Source organism: Diadema antillarum, unplaced genomic scaffold (assembly GCF_040938485.1).
Source record: "Diadema antillarum isolate AM-2024a unplaced genomic scaffold, OU_Dant_1.0 seq00000016_RagTag, whole genome shotgun sequence".
In the NCBI taxonomy this organism is placed as follows: Eukaryota; Metazoa; Echinodermata; class Echinoidea; order Diadematoida; family Diadematidae; genus Diadema; species Diadema antillarum.
This window is the reverse complement of record NW_027271136.1, coordinates 363,328-378,958: the sequence shown is the minus strand read 5'-3', so window position 1 is coordinate 378,958 and position 15,631 is coordinate 363,328. Positions and strand designations below refer to the sequence as shown.

Sequence of the window (15,631 nt, the reverse complement as noted above, 5' to 3'; positions counted from 1 at the left end):
TAAAAAAAAAAAATTAAAGCAGAGCTCACAAAGAGCTCATATATACCACAATTTCTTCATAACTCTGCATTAGGTATCACATATGACAGAGGACAATGACGCATTTAATGCTCCAAACATTGTTTGAGCCACCTTAGCCCTGTCACAAATGATGTATGGACAATACATATCAGGAGTAAAGAAAGAGAATGTAGTCTTGACTTCTTTTTTCACACTGTTGAACAACTCATGCAGGATTGTTAGGACTTCAAACAAAATCCAATGTAAGAAGCATATGGATGGATATACACAGAGAAAGCAATACAGATACCGAGAACAGTTAGACAGATAGATTGACAGAGAGAAATGTTGCTAAGAGAGACATAAAGATATAAAACAGAACTAGAAATGAAGAGAGACATAAAGACAGAAACAGATAAAAAAAGAAACTAAGTGAGACATTCAGACAGAAAAAAAAATAAAAAACAAAACTTACGACAAAGACAAAAAAAAAAAAAAAATGACTAAAAGAAAAGAGAAATAGAAAGAGATAGAGAGAGACAGAAAGAGACCAAAATGAAAAGAAAAGCCTAATTTAGAGGCTGAGCCAACCTGCGGAGTTTGGCGAAGTGCCTCGTCACGCACAAAACCAGAGTTGGAGTTGTACTTGATGTACTTGCCCTCGATGTAGCTTTCCAGATGGAAGAGAGGCTTTCCCGGCCGGTTACTGAACTCAAGCACCGCCATCTGGAAAATGTCCACCTAAAAAGGGCCACAAATAAATGAACATCAGCATCAAGAAACTGATACAATCATTTATGGGTTTCACTGCAGAGACTACTTGACAAAAATTGTTAAACTGTATGCATCTCTTTATATCTATAGTTGTTCCTGAAAACCAGAAAGCTGTCAAGACTTGCCCGACATAGCAACAGCAAAGATTTACAAAGTGGATATAGAATGAATTCAGAAGACACTGATGGTGTGGACAGCTTGTTACTATGACCTCAAGAAAAACAAAATTCCATGAAAATTTAATACCTTGGTCACTCTCTCCACTGAAATTTTTATCCTTTTTTTTTTTCTGTACAAGAGGGCAGGATTCAGGGGAATATCATTATATAATAACTGGCTGTAATATCCTATTGAAAGAAGTGTTGTGTTTACCTCATCAGGATACTATAATATAAAACCTCAAAACAGAACTACAAAAGCACTCGCAGAGTTCAGACTTCCACCAAGCAGCTCATATCCAACAATGTACACATATGCTGAAAATCGCCCAATATCCTATTGAAAGACAGCGTGGTGTTTACCTCATCAGCATCCTGCTGCGCAGCGCCTCAAGCAGAGCCATGCTATAGTGCACGTATACATCAAGCCTCAAATCACGCGCAGCTTGAATCCCCCAAGTTTATTGACCCTATTTGCCAAATGACAAAAAAAAAAAAAATCCTTCAAAAATCCATGAAAATTCATAGATTACTTACCAAAGTTTAATCATCTGTTCTTTGTGTCTGTATAAACTTTTCCTGTAAGTTTCATCCAAATCCATTCACTACTCTTCGAGGTTTTTTTTTTTTTGCAAACAAACAAGCAAACCAACACCAACAAAAATATAACTTCTTTGGCGCAGATAATTAAGTGTACCAAGCATAATGATATAAAGATATCTTGTGTGACTTTTGAACAACTGCTAATGTCCTGTTACACGTGACATATTAGCAACTTCAAGCTCTTCAGAAAATTATATATCTAGAGGGCAGCGGTAAGTAAAAGTCTGGACTTAAATCACAAGTGTGAAATAGGGTTAGGGCTCACAAAGTATATATCTGTTTATCTGACAGAGAGACACTGCAGGAATAAACAGGACCAGGAAAAAAATTCGGAGATGAGGGACCCTAAATGAGATGGACAGATAGTGGGAGATAACTGACCTTTTTGGGAGGGTTGTGTCTGTTGAACTCCTCACCCCAGACCTTGGCATCCATCTGGAGGCGTACATCCTGGAAGTAGACGTCTCTGTCCACTGTCTCCATGTAGCTCTTGGCCACAAAGTTCCCTGCATGCTTCCAGTCCAGGTGCTTGCAGAAGTTTGACAGTTTCTTCCTGATGATGACAATAATTACAGGGCTTTTGGTTTTGTTTTGGTTTTGGTTCCCTGTTTAATGCTGTTGCAATGTAACAGGTGTTTGGTACAGTTTTCATATTGCAAAGGTCTAGCAATCATAAAAACACTTAATAATTTGCACACCTAGTTCTCAGATGTAGTATTATATCAGTCTGCTACTATTAAACATAATGATTTCTATTGGCATATAGGATATCTATAGCAGGGGCTCAACAACACTGTCGTAAGTATATCAATGTGTGAGACAAAGATCTGATTTTCGCAAAGCTTGGCTGCTGGTAGCAGGACTAGTGACTCAACCACATGTCACATTGGTGCTTTAATAAGTCCCCTTCAATTAGAGGTATGGTCCAGCATGATGACTGCAAACTATCGGCATCTTTACCATGCTAAATCCTGTAGATTAGGAGAAAAAAATCCTTATCAGAAATCCAGGCAAACTGCACATTGTTTGTTTCCTTTATCTATTCTTAATAGGAAATATATGACTGTATGAGACAGTGTGGACATCATTTTATATACATCATTTATTCATCTGCATATAGAGTCAAATCAGAAAATGTAGGCAATTTAATTTAGGTACACTGTACTTACATTCTGAAGCATTCTCGCATTGCCCCATGTGCAAAGGCCTGAAAAGAAGGAGTAAGACAGAATTAAATGCATAAGATTCTAACAAAGCATAGATTCCAGAAATTTGCAATTTCAAGACATGAGATGTTAGTAGCTCTAGGTCTGTATGATAACTAATGCAAATATTATGACACTATAAGTGATATACATTTTCAGTTCAAGTCCAACTTGCATTTTGTGTGAATTTATCTCTTTTTATAATTGATATTTTCATGATTGCATACTGTTGAAGCACAGAATCTCAATTTCCAAGATGCACAAAGTATTCAAAAGAGATCAATATGAAATCCTCCTAAAGATAAAATTTCCCAAGAGTCTTCACATAACAGGATATTGATGTGATTGTATCATTTTACAAAAGTCTAATCTAAAACAGAAATATGATAACAATGTTATGACTGTCCTACATCCCATTTATAAAGGGCATTCAGAGTGCTCCTGAAGCCTTCTTAAAGGAGACCTCCACATGATTTTCAGATTTTTACATATAAACAACTATAAATTAGTTATACTGAGTACGGAATTTCAGAATTTATAGTGACTGGGATTAAGAATAAGAATGTTTTCAAAATATATAACAAATTGTAATGAACAAAGATTATGACATGGCTGCCTCACCATAAGAATGCATGAGTAGAGGCTCAAGGAATCAGAACAAAAAAATAAGGCATGCATAGATTAGATTATACACAGGTGAACTTGCAAGCAAGAGGTATTGTCAATGGAATTACCCGGCTACATTTCTGAAATATGTGAGTCCCCTATGTCATCATCATTGTTCAGTATAATTTGTTTCAAAAGTACAGTCAAACCTGTCTTAGTCTCTATAGCGGCCACCTGCTTATAACGGCCACTGAAAAATCCCCCGAACGCAATTGCTGTATTATAGACCCTTTATATAGCGGCCACCTGCCTAACGCGGCCAGCGGCCACTCATTTTGTTTCCCGTGGTGAATATCAACCTGCGTATAGCGGCCACAAAAATTGAGTTGATCCATTAAATCAGCAATGAGTACGATGTCTTTCATTGCGTGATTTATACCGAGTCCTAGCTCAGTCACAATCACACAGACATGACTGATAAAATATTAATGCAGCTCTTTGCCACGAAAACCCGTCTTACCACCAACTTGACTAGATTAGATCTAGGCTTCAGTAATGCAGCCCTGAATAGATGCTACAAAGGCAAAGACAACTCCTAATAACAACTTAGACTGTTACCGAAATGCAGACACAACATGGTACTTGTTTGGGTATTGTTTCTATAGTTTACGTAAATTTTACACATTATCAATCCTCCATCGAACTCAGCTCTCGTGAAATCCGTTCATGCAAACCGGTAGGGATGACCAAGAGCACTTCTCAGGCCCGAAATATTATTTTTAACATCAAAAAAATAGAAGGAGGCATGAAAAAAAAAGAAGTGGAATTCTCTCCCCTGTGCAATTCGTAATGCTAACTCTTTGAATACATTTAAATCTGGTTACAAAAAAGCTCTTCTCAATAATTACAGCCAAATTTATTAAGGTAAGGAGTATGTTTTTTATCCCCTATGTTTCGAGACATCCTGTATTATTGTCATTTTATGTTTTGCTTTGTCTTGTTCTAACGTCCTGTTCTAACGTTTTTACTTTCATTGGAACACATTATATATAATTGAAATTGAATGAATTATTCTAGGTCAGCTATAAATAAGGGACATCTCCTTCCTGGCTGCTACCTACCATAGCGTATTTGTTAACCTATGTACGTGTAATTGTCAATCTATCTATGTATTTTTGTTCCTTTTCACTGTCTTACTGAAATGTTTGTAATCATATCCGAATATTGATATATGTAATTGTTTTTAATATGTTCCTTGCTTTGGTGAAATAAAGAAACTTGAAACTTGAAACTTGAAACTTGAAGTGAATTGTACAACAAAAATCCCCATAATAGCAGAGCTGCTGCACATGCAAACTTATACGTTGGTTGTTTTTGATTTGTTTTTTTTTTAAAAGAATAACATGCGGTATTTTCGGCTATTATAAAACACATGTAATGAAATTCAAAATGGCCGCCAACCTGTCTATAACGGCCACCTGTCTATAGCAGCCACTTTTGTTGTTTCCCTTGGGTGGCCGCTATAGACAGGTTTGACTGTATTGTATCTCTGCTCAAGGACGAAAATAAATTCCAGAAATCTATACATGGAACTGTTGATTTATGTAGGCCTACTACATGATGTGAAATTATGAAAATCGTCTCGGATGCCCCTTTAACTCTGTATGAACAGACAGTCAGGCCCTGGAGTGCTCTTAATTAATGCCCAACTCAAAGATAAGTTCAGGAGTGCTCCTAAAGTGCTGTAAACCCTAGGTATAAACAGTCACCAACTTCAGAAGTGGTATGTGGTACATTCAGTGCAGACAATTTACATCTAGAAGCTCCCGCACAACTGAAGGTCACTGTGACATTTTAAGCCCCTCTCAGCCACTTCGCAAGTGGTCTCAGCAAGCGCTGATTCTCTGTATGAACAGACTCAGAGGGGCATATAGTCAAAGTGCTTCAGGAGCGCTTCTGGGCCAAACCTTGTGTATGAATGGGGTATGAGTGTTTGGTTAAACATTTCAGTGGAGTGCCCTTGAATTTTCAGCATATATATGCAACCCACTGCAGAAAGGCAAAGTCACTGGCAGTTTTTTTTTTTTTTTTAAACAAACAATTAAGTGATTTGACCTTTGACCCCTTACCTCAGAAGCCATCTTGACCTGGACCTCGTCCTGAACCCAAGACTTATCTACGGCATTGTAACGGTGGCGGGTGGCCGTCTCTGCGGTGAAGTCCTCCAAGTGGAATTTGGCCCACGGGTCCTCCAGGGAACGAGCCCGCTGGATGGCCATCTTCCATTTCTTCTTGATGGGCGGGGTCTTAACCTTGTTGATGCTGGAAGGACCGGTCCGGACACAAGATGAGAAATTGGAGAGAATACAATCGCATGTTAAAATGGCACACCTTTTAGATGTACATGTATGAGGGGCTTTGGTAGGGCACCACGTGCAGAACTAAAACAAGGATGAAACGACAAGCACGCTAATTTTCTATTGCCTGTGAAAGATGATTGCTATTTTTATCTTCTTTAAAGTTTGATGTGTCCTTTAACTTGGTCATCCATTTGCTGAAGATAAATAAATTCAGTAGAGAGTTCATTTTTTTCTTATGATGGTAGCATTTGTTTTAACTAGTTGAGCATCCCTGGATTTCTTGCACCTGCTTATATTTTGCATTTGCAAAAACCCAAACCATTTCACATAGTACAAATGTGTTGTCCTTCCACATTGCGACATGGTCACATCAAAGTGCATTCATTGTTCCCCACATCCCTATGCTTATTCAAAATGAATTATCGATAAACAACAAATTTTGAAGCAAAAAGTACATTGATATCACAATGGTAACTAAAATCAACTGGTGCATTGTCATCACAGTAGTAACTGTGTTACTGTACGAGCTGAAATTTTCCCTTACAGATATTTTCGCGAATTACTACTTTGAGGACAATTTGGCGTGTTGTTAATTTCGCGGTTGCGAGGGTCTAACTGAACTTACTTATTCGTGCATTGTTATTTTCGCGGTTCAAAGGCAATTCGCGAAATTCGCGAAAATAAAACCACTGCAAAAATTTCAGCTCGTACAGTATTCTCAGGTTGTTGTATACTTACTATAATTCTGGAGAGTGCATTAAACATGATACTGTATACAGCACATAACTTCAGCGAGTCTATTTGTTTATCAATCGGGACTTCCCGGCAATTTCGCAAGTGGTTAAATTCGCAATTGTGGAGTACAGTACTGAATGGAGAAATGTATGTGAGCACATCACATTCATGTCGGGATTAGATTTAATATTTTCCTGTGCCTTTTAATTGGCGACTAGTACCTAACTCGCGAAATTTGTGAAAATGAAAGCCTCACAAAATACTCAGCGTATACAGTACTCTCTTGTGGAAATAGCCAACTGGGATTATTGAAGGGAATACCATTACTGAAAACACTTTCTAAAATAGTTCATTATACACCGTTAGTCTTACAAGCGATAGTCCTCAATTGTATCCTATTTTTTCCCCCTTCTCCTTGCATGCTTTTTTCTTTTTTGTATGTATCATTCCACACCTTTTGGCACCTGTACACCACTTGAGTCAGAAGAGATTAGATTGGTATCCCGATTTGCCATCTAACATGAGATCACTCCTTGATTACTTGGTTCAGCATGAAACGTGGTCTCTTCACACATCTGCTTACTGTTTCTTGGGGGGAAACTTCATGGTCACGCATGCATCCCACTCTGACCATGCATTGCATTTTGTTGATGCGTGTAGCTGAATGACTAACTATAACTCCCACCTGCAATCAATCAGTCCATTGCTGAGCTGCTCCCCCCCCCCACGCCCCCCCCCCCCCACCCCAAAATCTGATGATGTGCATGGTGAGGTTGACTACAGTATAAACTTGAAAGTAGATGCAAAGCTCTTACAATGCATAAGATTTAAGTTACATTGTGTAGAGCCCTTGTTTTGTGCCTCCAGGTCTGCTATACAAGCAGATGGACGCCTCATGTTGCTGAGCAATTTCAATCAAAGTCATCAATCACGACTGGATACCATGGGTTATGGGGTTAGTCAGCCTGATATCTGGTTTTGACAAGTTTGAGAAATGTACAGGCGTTGATTCATTAAAAGTATGACATATACCACAGCTGTTCACCATGCTTAGTAAATGTGTTCAGGGTAAAAAGACCAGATATTCTTCTTTGTTCTTTGTTCCTTTCTGGCAACAATGCTGGAATCTGTCATAATATCCTCTGAAGTCCATACTTTGTGTCTGAAAAGCAGTCTCATGCCTGACCACTCAAACCCTACATTTTTATGTACAATACATTGTATTTCAGTGTATGTTTTATTTTTGTATTGTATATGCGAACGCTAGAAAAGCATGTAAATGCTTACGAGCAAGCTACCACAGGATTTATGGCTCCACATTACGTCAAAAGGCCTAGGGAAAGAGAATAAAGTGTTTTGCTTATTACAGGGCATACCGCTGCTGCTACAATGTAGCCGACTCAAACCAGGGACCTCATGACTGTAATTGTCTGCGGTCTTAGCCACCAAGCCATGATACATGTATGCTTTATTATTAATATCATCCTTATAAAATGTTATGAAATGTCAAAATATTTCATGATCAGATTAAAGAAACAATATAGAAATAACCAGATCCCCTTTGATCCCTTCTATGATTATGACATTATTATTGTTATTTTCTCACTGACAATGACTTACTGTTATAACCAAGAGAATTCCATAGCATAATACGTCAATGGTGTTTTAGAAGACCTACACATTATACAACTGTATTAAAGAGGACTTGTTATGCTCGGATCTTACATGTGTGCCCCAAGTCACACATTTTAGTCACTCATACTCACTTGTTGAGATTCTCTGTGGCCGGAGGGGCCAGATTCTGCTTCGATGGCTCCTTGAGGAGAAAGTCGACCAGCGGTTCGATGTGCATCACAGCATCATCGTCCTCGTCATCGTGAAGGTTCTGGTTGCCGTTCTCAATGTCGGAGATCTCAAACTGCAGCTGAGCCATGCTGGGTGGTGTGGAGTTGTTGTCGTCTTGTACCGTGGCAACAGAGATGGTGGTGGGTGGGGCAGGGCACCGGGGAGGATAAGAGGAAGCGGACGAGGAATGGGGACTTGTGGGATAGTTCTAATGTGAGGAGTAATGGTGGTCTGCTGGTTGGGAAGTTGACGTTCGACGTATACATGAAGGACGCCCCTTGGACAACTAGAAAACGACTCCTTGGGATTTTAGTCACTATGATACGATATGGGGGGGGGGTCACAGTTTACTGTCCTCTGTCTGACTCGACTTTCCTTGCTTTTTTTTTTTTCTGTTGACAGGTGCTAGCCAGATACGACCTGTGTCTCAGTCATATCATGTCCAACCCTTTCTAACTTTGTGAGACTATCGGACAGTGTAGATCCGTTGAACGACCGGCCCTCTCCCACGTAGACGATCTAACTAACATTACATGCAAGCCAATTAATGTGCAAATTGGCTGCTTGTTTTTGGGGTCTCTGATCTAGAAAGGAGGTGGTGTTTGACTGAGTGGAGTCCAGCAAGTTTCCTCTAAGGACCTGGAAGGTAAGAGACAAAAACAGGAAGCGACACAGGAAGGATTAGCTGGGCGAACAAGTCATTCAAAATGCATTTTTTTTTCTTGATTGTTGTTGTTGCACCTACGGGTAAATTATGCCACTGATCCTCACATGGTAATTACATTACCAAGCTTCGAGCGTCCCAAAATTAACAAGTATAATGCGTAGCGATGTGACTGGTGAAGACGTTCGGACATTAGGAGCGTATCATCGATATCTCACATGTGATGGGATCTGTGTCAAGCTTCACCATGTAGTTTGCTACTCAATTAATGAAGCAGAGTAGAGGTACAATGAATATCAGCTTTGACAACATTAAAAGACTCCATCAACACTGCACCAATAACTCATCAATCACAAAGTGAACTGTAATTGGGAGATACCCTATCAACACATGGTAATTACAATTTTTACATGCCATGACATGGGACTATGCCCGCACATGTATGAGGAATGTGCACTGAGAACACATAAGGAATCAAGAATTCATGCAGTAACATAACAGTAACATAACAGCCCTTTCCCCCCTCCCCAAGACAAGCATCTCTAGGTTGATTCAACAATACGATAATTTGTGAAGGAAGTTTTTTGTAATATTGACTTCATGTCAATAAAATGAAATTCAGTACAGATTTCTGTGCAAGTCTGCGGTAATGATGTGAGACAATGGCATACTGTAAAACGAGGAATATTCGTGTGCAGTTTAATTTCGCGAATTTCGCTAGAACCAAGATTCATAATATCAAAATGCATGCGAAAATTCTCGTCTACACCCTATGCATTAAATGTTAAAGGCAACTTGCGAAAATTTCATGCTGCAAAAATATTGTGTTTTACAGTAATCACCCTAAATTGTACCTTTAATACACACTGTAATTAGCACAGAGGTAGCACTAATTTTACTGTTTATGAAAAAAGGTGAACCTCTACGATCCTATGACTTAATAATCTTATATCTGATTGTAATGCAATGTTTATCATTCTGTTCCAGTAATTTTACTCCATCCATCAAAGCCCACCTGAACATGAGGTAGAATTGCTCTTTATACGCAGAATAAACTCTCTGTGATTTCAAAGAGCAATTCCACCCCTTGACGCTCAGTCACATAAATACTTAACTTCACTTGAGGCAGCCTAATACAATCAATGCTTGCAGCAAGACGGTAAAATCTTCCTCTTTGAAAACTTAAGTGCGTGTCTGAAGCGCCTATCTATCATTAAATGCACGTCATACACAAATCTGTTACAATGTAAACCAATAGATGACATCACTCCACGTTGTACTGAACCACCACACACAGGTCCAAAGTCTGTACAGGCTGTCACACGAATGTCAGCGCATCAACTGTCTGCCGCATTTTGTTATCCTTTGCCATTGTTTTCCATCACTCAGCTAGATAAAACCTGTATGTGGCACATTGAACACTGCACTCACAAGAACCTCAGAGGCTGTAATAACCTTAAGTCAATATTTGTATTTTTAAAATCTTCCCATTGAAAGACCCTAGAAAACAAGTCTCAGGGACGAGCATTAACTTTTGTTTAGGCTGACTTATGTGGAAAATGAGCTATTCCACTGATCTCTATCCACAATGAAAAGTTTGACAACCATCTCTGCTCACACAATTCACTTGCATGAATGGAAAAAATATGTACGGTACATGTAGCTGACCTGAATTCCAAAATACCGGCATACATTGTGCCAGTACACACATAGAGATTTAGAGCACCAATACACTTCTGGTAGCTTGTACAAAACTTGTTTTACAAAACATTTCAAACAACTAGAAAAGCACTCGTAGAGCACAGATTAGAGCACTATTGGTAGCCTCAGAGTCAAATTGCGAAAATAACATCTCGCGCAAAATGTCTGGTGAACTCCTCATTCACAAAATATCTGTACTTGAAAATAACAGTTTTACAGTACATGTACAGTAGCTTGTCTCAGTTCTAATAATGTTCTGTTCCTTTCCAAAGCAACCTGTCAAGTGCTACGTATCTATCATTCCATTGTATTTCTAGTACAATACTACCGGTACTTCACGCAGTGTTATGAGATTGTACATCCTTATTTTTGAGCAGTTTAAACACATTCACTGACACAGACCTGACATTTCTGCTCATTTTTCTCTGGTTAAATATAGGAGGGGAGAAATGACATAAAACCATGTACATGTACTTTCTGATAATGAACAGAGAAGTCAGGGGAATCAACAGCCGTCCTGAATATGAAGACACGACAAAATACTTGGGACTTCGTAAAAAACAGGACAATTGAGACCGGGCACATCGAGGCTACAGGAAACCTCTGAGGTATTCAGTTTCACACAGGGAAGGCAAGAATGGGATGTTTAGGAACTTGACTACAGAGATGGAGGCAGTGACCTTAACCAAAGAAGGTCAATCACAGACTAGAAGAGTGACCTCAGACACAGAACTGGGTCAAAATCTGCCTTCCTTTTTGTGTGTCAAGCAGAAGTTCAGGTAATGTGTGTGTGTCTGTGTGTATGTGATATACAACAGTCTGCAGCTTCCACATGTATACACGGTAGATGGGGCTCTCTGGGTCAATTGCTCGCTTGCACTTCAGCGCTCTGGAAATTGACCTCACAGAGTCTTTGTCCATTATCAAAGCAAGGCCATGGCTCACCACACAATCACAAACTTGTTCCTATCCCTTCCTGGGAAGTCATAGCAAAAAAAAAAAAAATCAATAGGCAGTATTGAAAAGTGACCTTTAATAGTATCCATGCAATTTTACACTGAGGGTATAGTACATAAACTGTGGACACTGTTATTACCCCTGAACATATGCATCTACAATATAAATGTATCCTTTACTGTGAACAGCTACACTGTATGGTTTTATATGCTGGATTAGTTCACAAAAAACAGCAACAAAGGAAAAACAGATCAGTCGAGATGATACACAATAAGGTAAAAGACATTTTAGAAAGGGTACTCCCATGAGCAAATCTAACAAATTCTACAGCATCACACAATGGAGATGTTCTGTTATCAAGACACTCAAGGCACTAGCACTTGCCAAAATGCCCAAGGCAAGTAAAAATCAAAGCCAGGTAAGTGTTTTCGAACAATGAGGAAAAATACTTGCCCGAATTGGGCAAGCAAAAAGTTTTGAAACCACCTTTCTTTTTTTCACTTCTAAGCCAAGCACACAGATCGAAGCCCAGAGATAATGACTGTTTTGAATAGTGATGCAATGCACTTTAATTTCATTTCAGCAACTATCAAACATTTATGTGAAGAAGACCCAATGCAATGCAATAAAACACTTGGTCAAACCAAGTTTGTTACTCCATTGTGTTTTCAGTATATGAATCAATGTGTGCTGTTTATAAATTCACATGATATAGGGTGCGTTTATAAGATTTTTCTTTTGGCCAGAAACAGTGTTTTGAAACACTGTTTCTGGCCAAACAGTGATTCTAGCACGAAAAAAATTCTTATAAACGCTCGCCGTGATTTGAAACAGTGTTTTGAAACACTGTTTGTAAACGCACAAAATAGTGCGTTTACAAACAGTGTTTCTGTAGAATCAGTGTTTCAAAAATCTTATAAACGCAACCGCGATTGCAAACACTGTTTATGTGACGTCACAATGCCTTGCGCGCACCCTGTTTGACCTTTTGCCGAGGAAAAACTGCACAGAGTGAGTTGCGCAATGGCACAGTCTGAGCTAGAGCCCCAACACGCTTGGAAAAAAAATCTTATAAACGCTCTCCTAACGAAACTGTGATTTGAAACAGTGTTTCAAAACAGTGATTCAAAACAGTGATTCTAGGCACGCAAAATCTTATAAACGCACCCTAAGTGTCATTAAGCCCTTGATTTACAAGGGATTTTCTGTATAATTTCCTTACATTGTATATTTTTGGACTTCCTTTTCGGGCAAGTAAAATTCATGTTTGGGCATGACGAGTTCTGCAACAATTGGAAAATCTGCTTGCCCGACCAGACAAGCAATTAAAAAAAAAAAGTTATGTAGCATCCTGTCAATTGGAGATAAATTGATTCAGGAACATGCGAATTATGTAAACACATCATTTGATGGATTGGACATGCTAAAAACTATGTAATAATCATACATGATCAATCTTCTGATTCATGCATAAGCAATTGGTCTTGTCAGTGATCGAGTAGAATTTTAGATTATGTACATCAAAAGGAAATATGTAAGGCATTTTTTTTCCCACATCTACAGCATTCAAAGGGACAATCAAAATTAAGATGACCACGGCTTGATCATAAGAGAAGCACACTATCATCTAGCATTCTCAACAAACAAACAGCTACACACCACAAATATAACACACACACACACACACACACACACACACAACACAAAATCTTTCTTCCGTATTCTCTTTCTCTAAAAAAACAAAAACACAACCCCCTCCCTTCTCTCTCTCTCTTGCATAGTGCATACAAAACATAAAGGTATACAATATATGAGAGCACTATTAGAGCTTAGAGACATTTCATGTGATAATGCGCTATACAAATATTGTGAATTATCAATACTAAACCAAGCAAAATCAAATCCTCTTGTAAGTCCTCAGCATCCACAGCTGAGAAATAGCTCATTCACTGCGCTGGTTTTTGTTTTCTTCTTCCTGCCTAAGAACTTGCTTCATCTGGAAAATGACTCTACGGATATTATAATGAGTTGCTTTGGAAATTTCCTTGCAGGAACAGACACATCCAAAATTAATGCTCCTTTTTTTTTTAAAGCAATTTTAGCAACGCAATGTGAAAACCAGGAAAGTGGAACTCTTGCGATAATTTACCTTGCGCAATGTGTGTGAAGAGCATGTGCAGAAAAAACTGTTTTTTTGTTTAATCTGACAACCCAACTCCCCACACTAGGTTCACAAAACTGGGGGCTCGAGGTCATGCTTCAATCATTCACTTTAATATATAGGCATGCACAGTCTACAGATTCATGGGCTTTAATTCAAGCCAAGTGAATTTTTTCCTTTCTTTTCTTTCTTTGATTGCATTGTGGGAATATGTAGTACCAAAAAAGCAGATTTTGCATCACGATGCTTAAACCGATAACTCGTGTGTGAATTCAGCTTTGGCTAGTGTCCAGAAAAAAAAAAAGTTTGTTATTGCGAAACTCTCTTTATTCCCACTTCATCAGCAGCACAGTACAGAGGTTTTGTTGTTTTTTTTTTTAATATCACCCTGCCGTACTACTACTACTAAAGCTTGCTCATGCTGCTCAAAGCTCCCTAAAACACTCTCTTAAATTTGGGGCTAATTTCTGGAAAGTCAAACTCAAGCATTTCAGCCAAGAAGAGGTTGCGCACTACCCTGAACTTACACATCTGTAACACTACTAAGTAAAGTTAATGAAGTATGCGTGCAGATCTCCAAATGCTGCAAAAGTGATTAGCTGTGGATGAGAGATGCTTCATCACTTGCTGAGCTGAGAGAGCTCTGCTTTAGCTGCTTGTGTATATATGAACCACAGTTCTCATCAACTTGATAAATGCAGAGTATATTATGTAGCTGAGAAGCGCTAGGATTGATTGTACTGCATACACTTTACTATGTATTGTGTGTTGGGGGAAGGAGAAGAAAAAACACTGTCACTCGAAATGAGAAGGTGCATGAAATTAGAGAGACAGCGCTGAGGCAGATTAGTACCATTAGGCAACCGAAAGCTAAAATTTTGAGAGGTGACAGAAACATGTAGCAGGCCAACAGGGCTGTGGGTCTTAATGAAATTTGTTACTTGTAATGTGCAGCAGCCTCAGCTGCTGCACTTTTCATTACACTGCTATGAAAACTATTGCAAACCACATACTGCGGGCTAATAGTTGAGATTTCAAGTTTGTGCCAGAAAAAGTTTGATTAAAAACATGAATGTCCCTCCTTTTATTTCTCTCCCAGAACACATACATGTACATTGTACACTACATTTCAATCAATCCTCAGTAAACAGGATTAGTCAAAGGGCACACGTAAAGGTCGGGTATGAGGAAAATATTACTAATTATTACCTATACAAGGTAATTTTGGGAGGCAATTGCAGTTGGTATTTTGCAGGGTCAAAAGGTCAGCAGTCAATATTCGTTGGTATTTTGCTTCTTCCGGGTTTCGCCATTCACTTTACATGTAAACATTCCGATCGACCACGAAGAGAAAACATTCAAGGATGTCGCTGCATGTCGTTTACAGGCACCGCAGAAGAACGCCGATAAATCAACTCATACAAGGTCGACCACTTCCAGCAGCACTACGCGTCATGACTAGTCCATTTGTGCTCAATAACTGCACAGTGACCATCAGTTATTACAACTCTCCAAATTTAAACCAAGCAAAAATTTCGCCAGGCATAAATATGTACATGTACATAGTATTATGCTCCTTTTACAATGTATGACCTAAAAAAAAAAAAAATAGAATAAGCACTAATGTGAGCAAGTATTGTACATTTTCATTAAATTTCAGTAAATTGTCACTAATTTTGTGAGTTGCCTATTTTAATCATATCAATAAGTAGCCTCCAAGGTATCAAATCAGCCACTTTCCCTCATGAAGAGTGATATTTTTTTCTCATTCCATCAATGTGGTTATTGAATATGAGTTCAACCACTCACGAAATTTTTGTACAAAAATTCACCAAATTTTATACTTACAAGATATATGGCAT

General features: G+C 38.7%; 1 protein-coding gene across 1 annotated transcript in view; it reads right to left on the bottom strand.

Moving 5' to 3' along the window:
* LOC139725145 (eukaryotic elongation factor 2 kinase-like) overlaps positions 1-15,631 on the bottom strand; it is a 58,607-nt gene that overhangs the window by 10,538 nt on the left and 32,438 nt on the right. Inside the window, exons 2-6 of the mRNA XM_071636231.1 lie at positions 8,208-8,925; positions 5,476-5,668; positions 2,705-2,742; positions 1,917-2,088; positions 592-741 (exon numbers count right to left, since the gene is read on the bottom strand). Of these exons, the coding sequence (XP_071492332.1) occupies positions 592-741; positions 1,917-2,088; positions 2,705-2,742; positions 5,476-5,668; positions 8,208-8,374 (720 nt within the window). The 5' untranslated portion in view covers positions 8,375-8,925. The remainder of the gene's footprint in view (positions 1-591; positions 742-1,916; positions 2,089-2,704; positions 2,743-5,475; positions 5,669-8,207; positions 8,926-15,631) is intronic.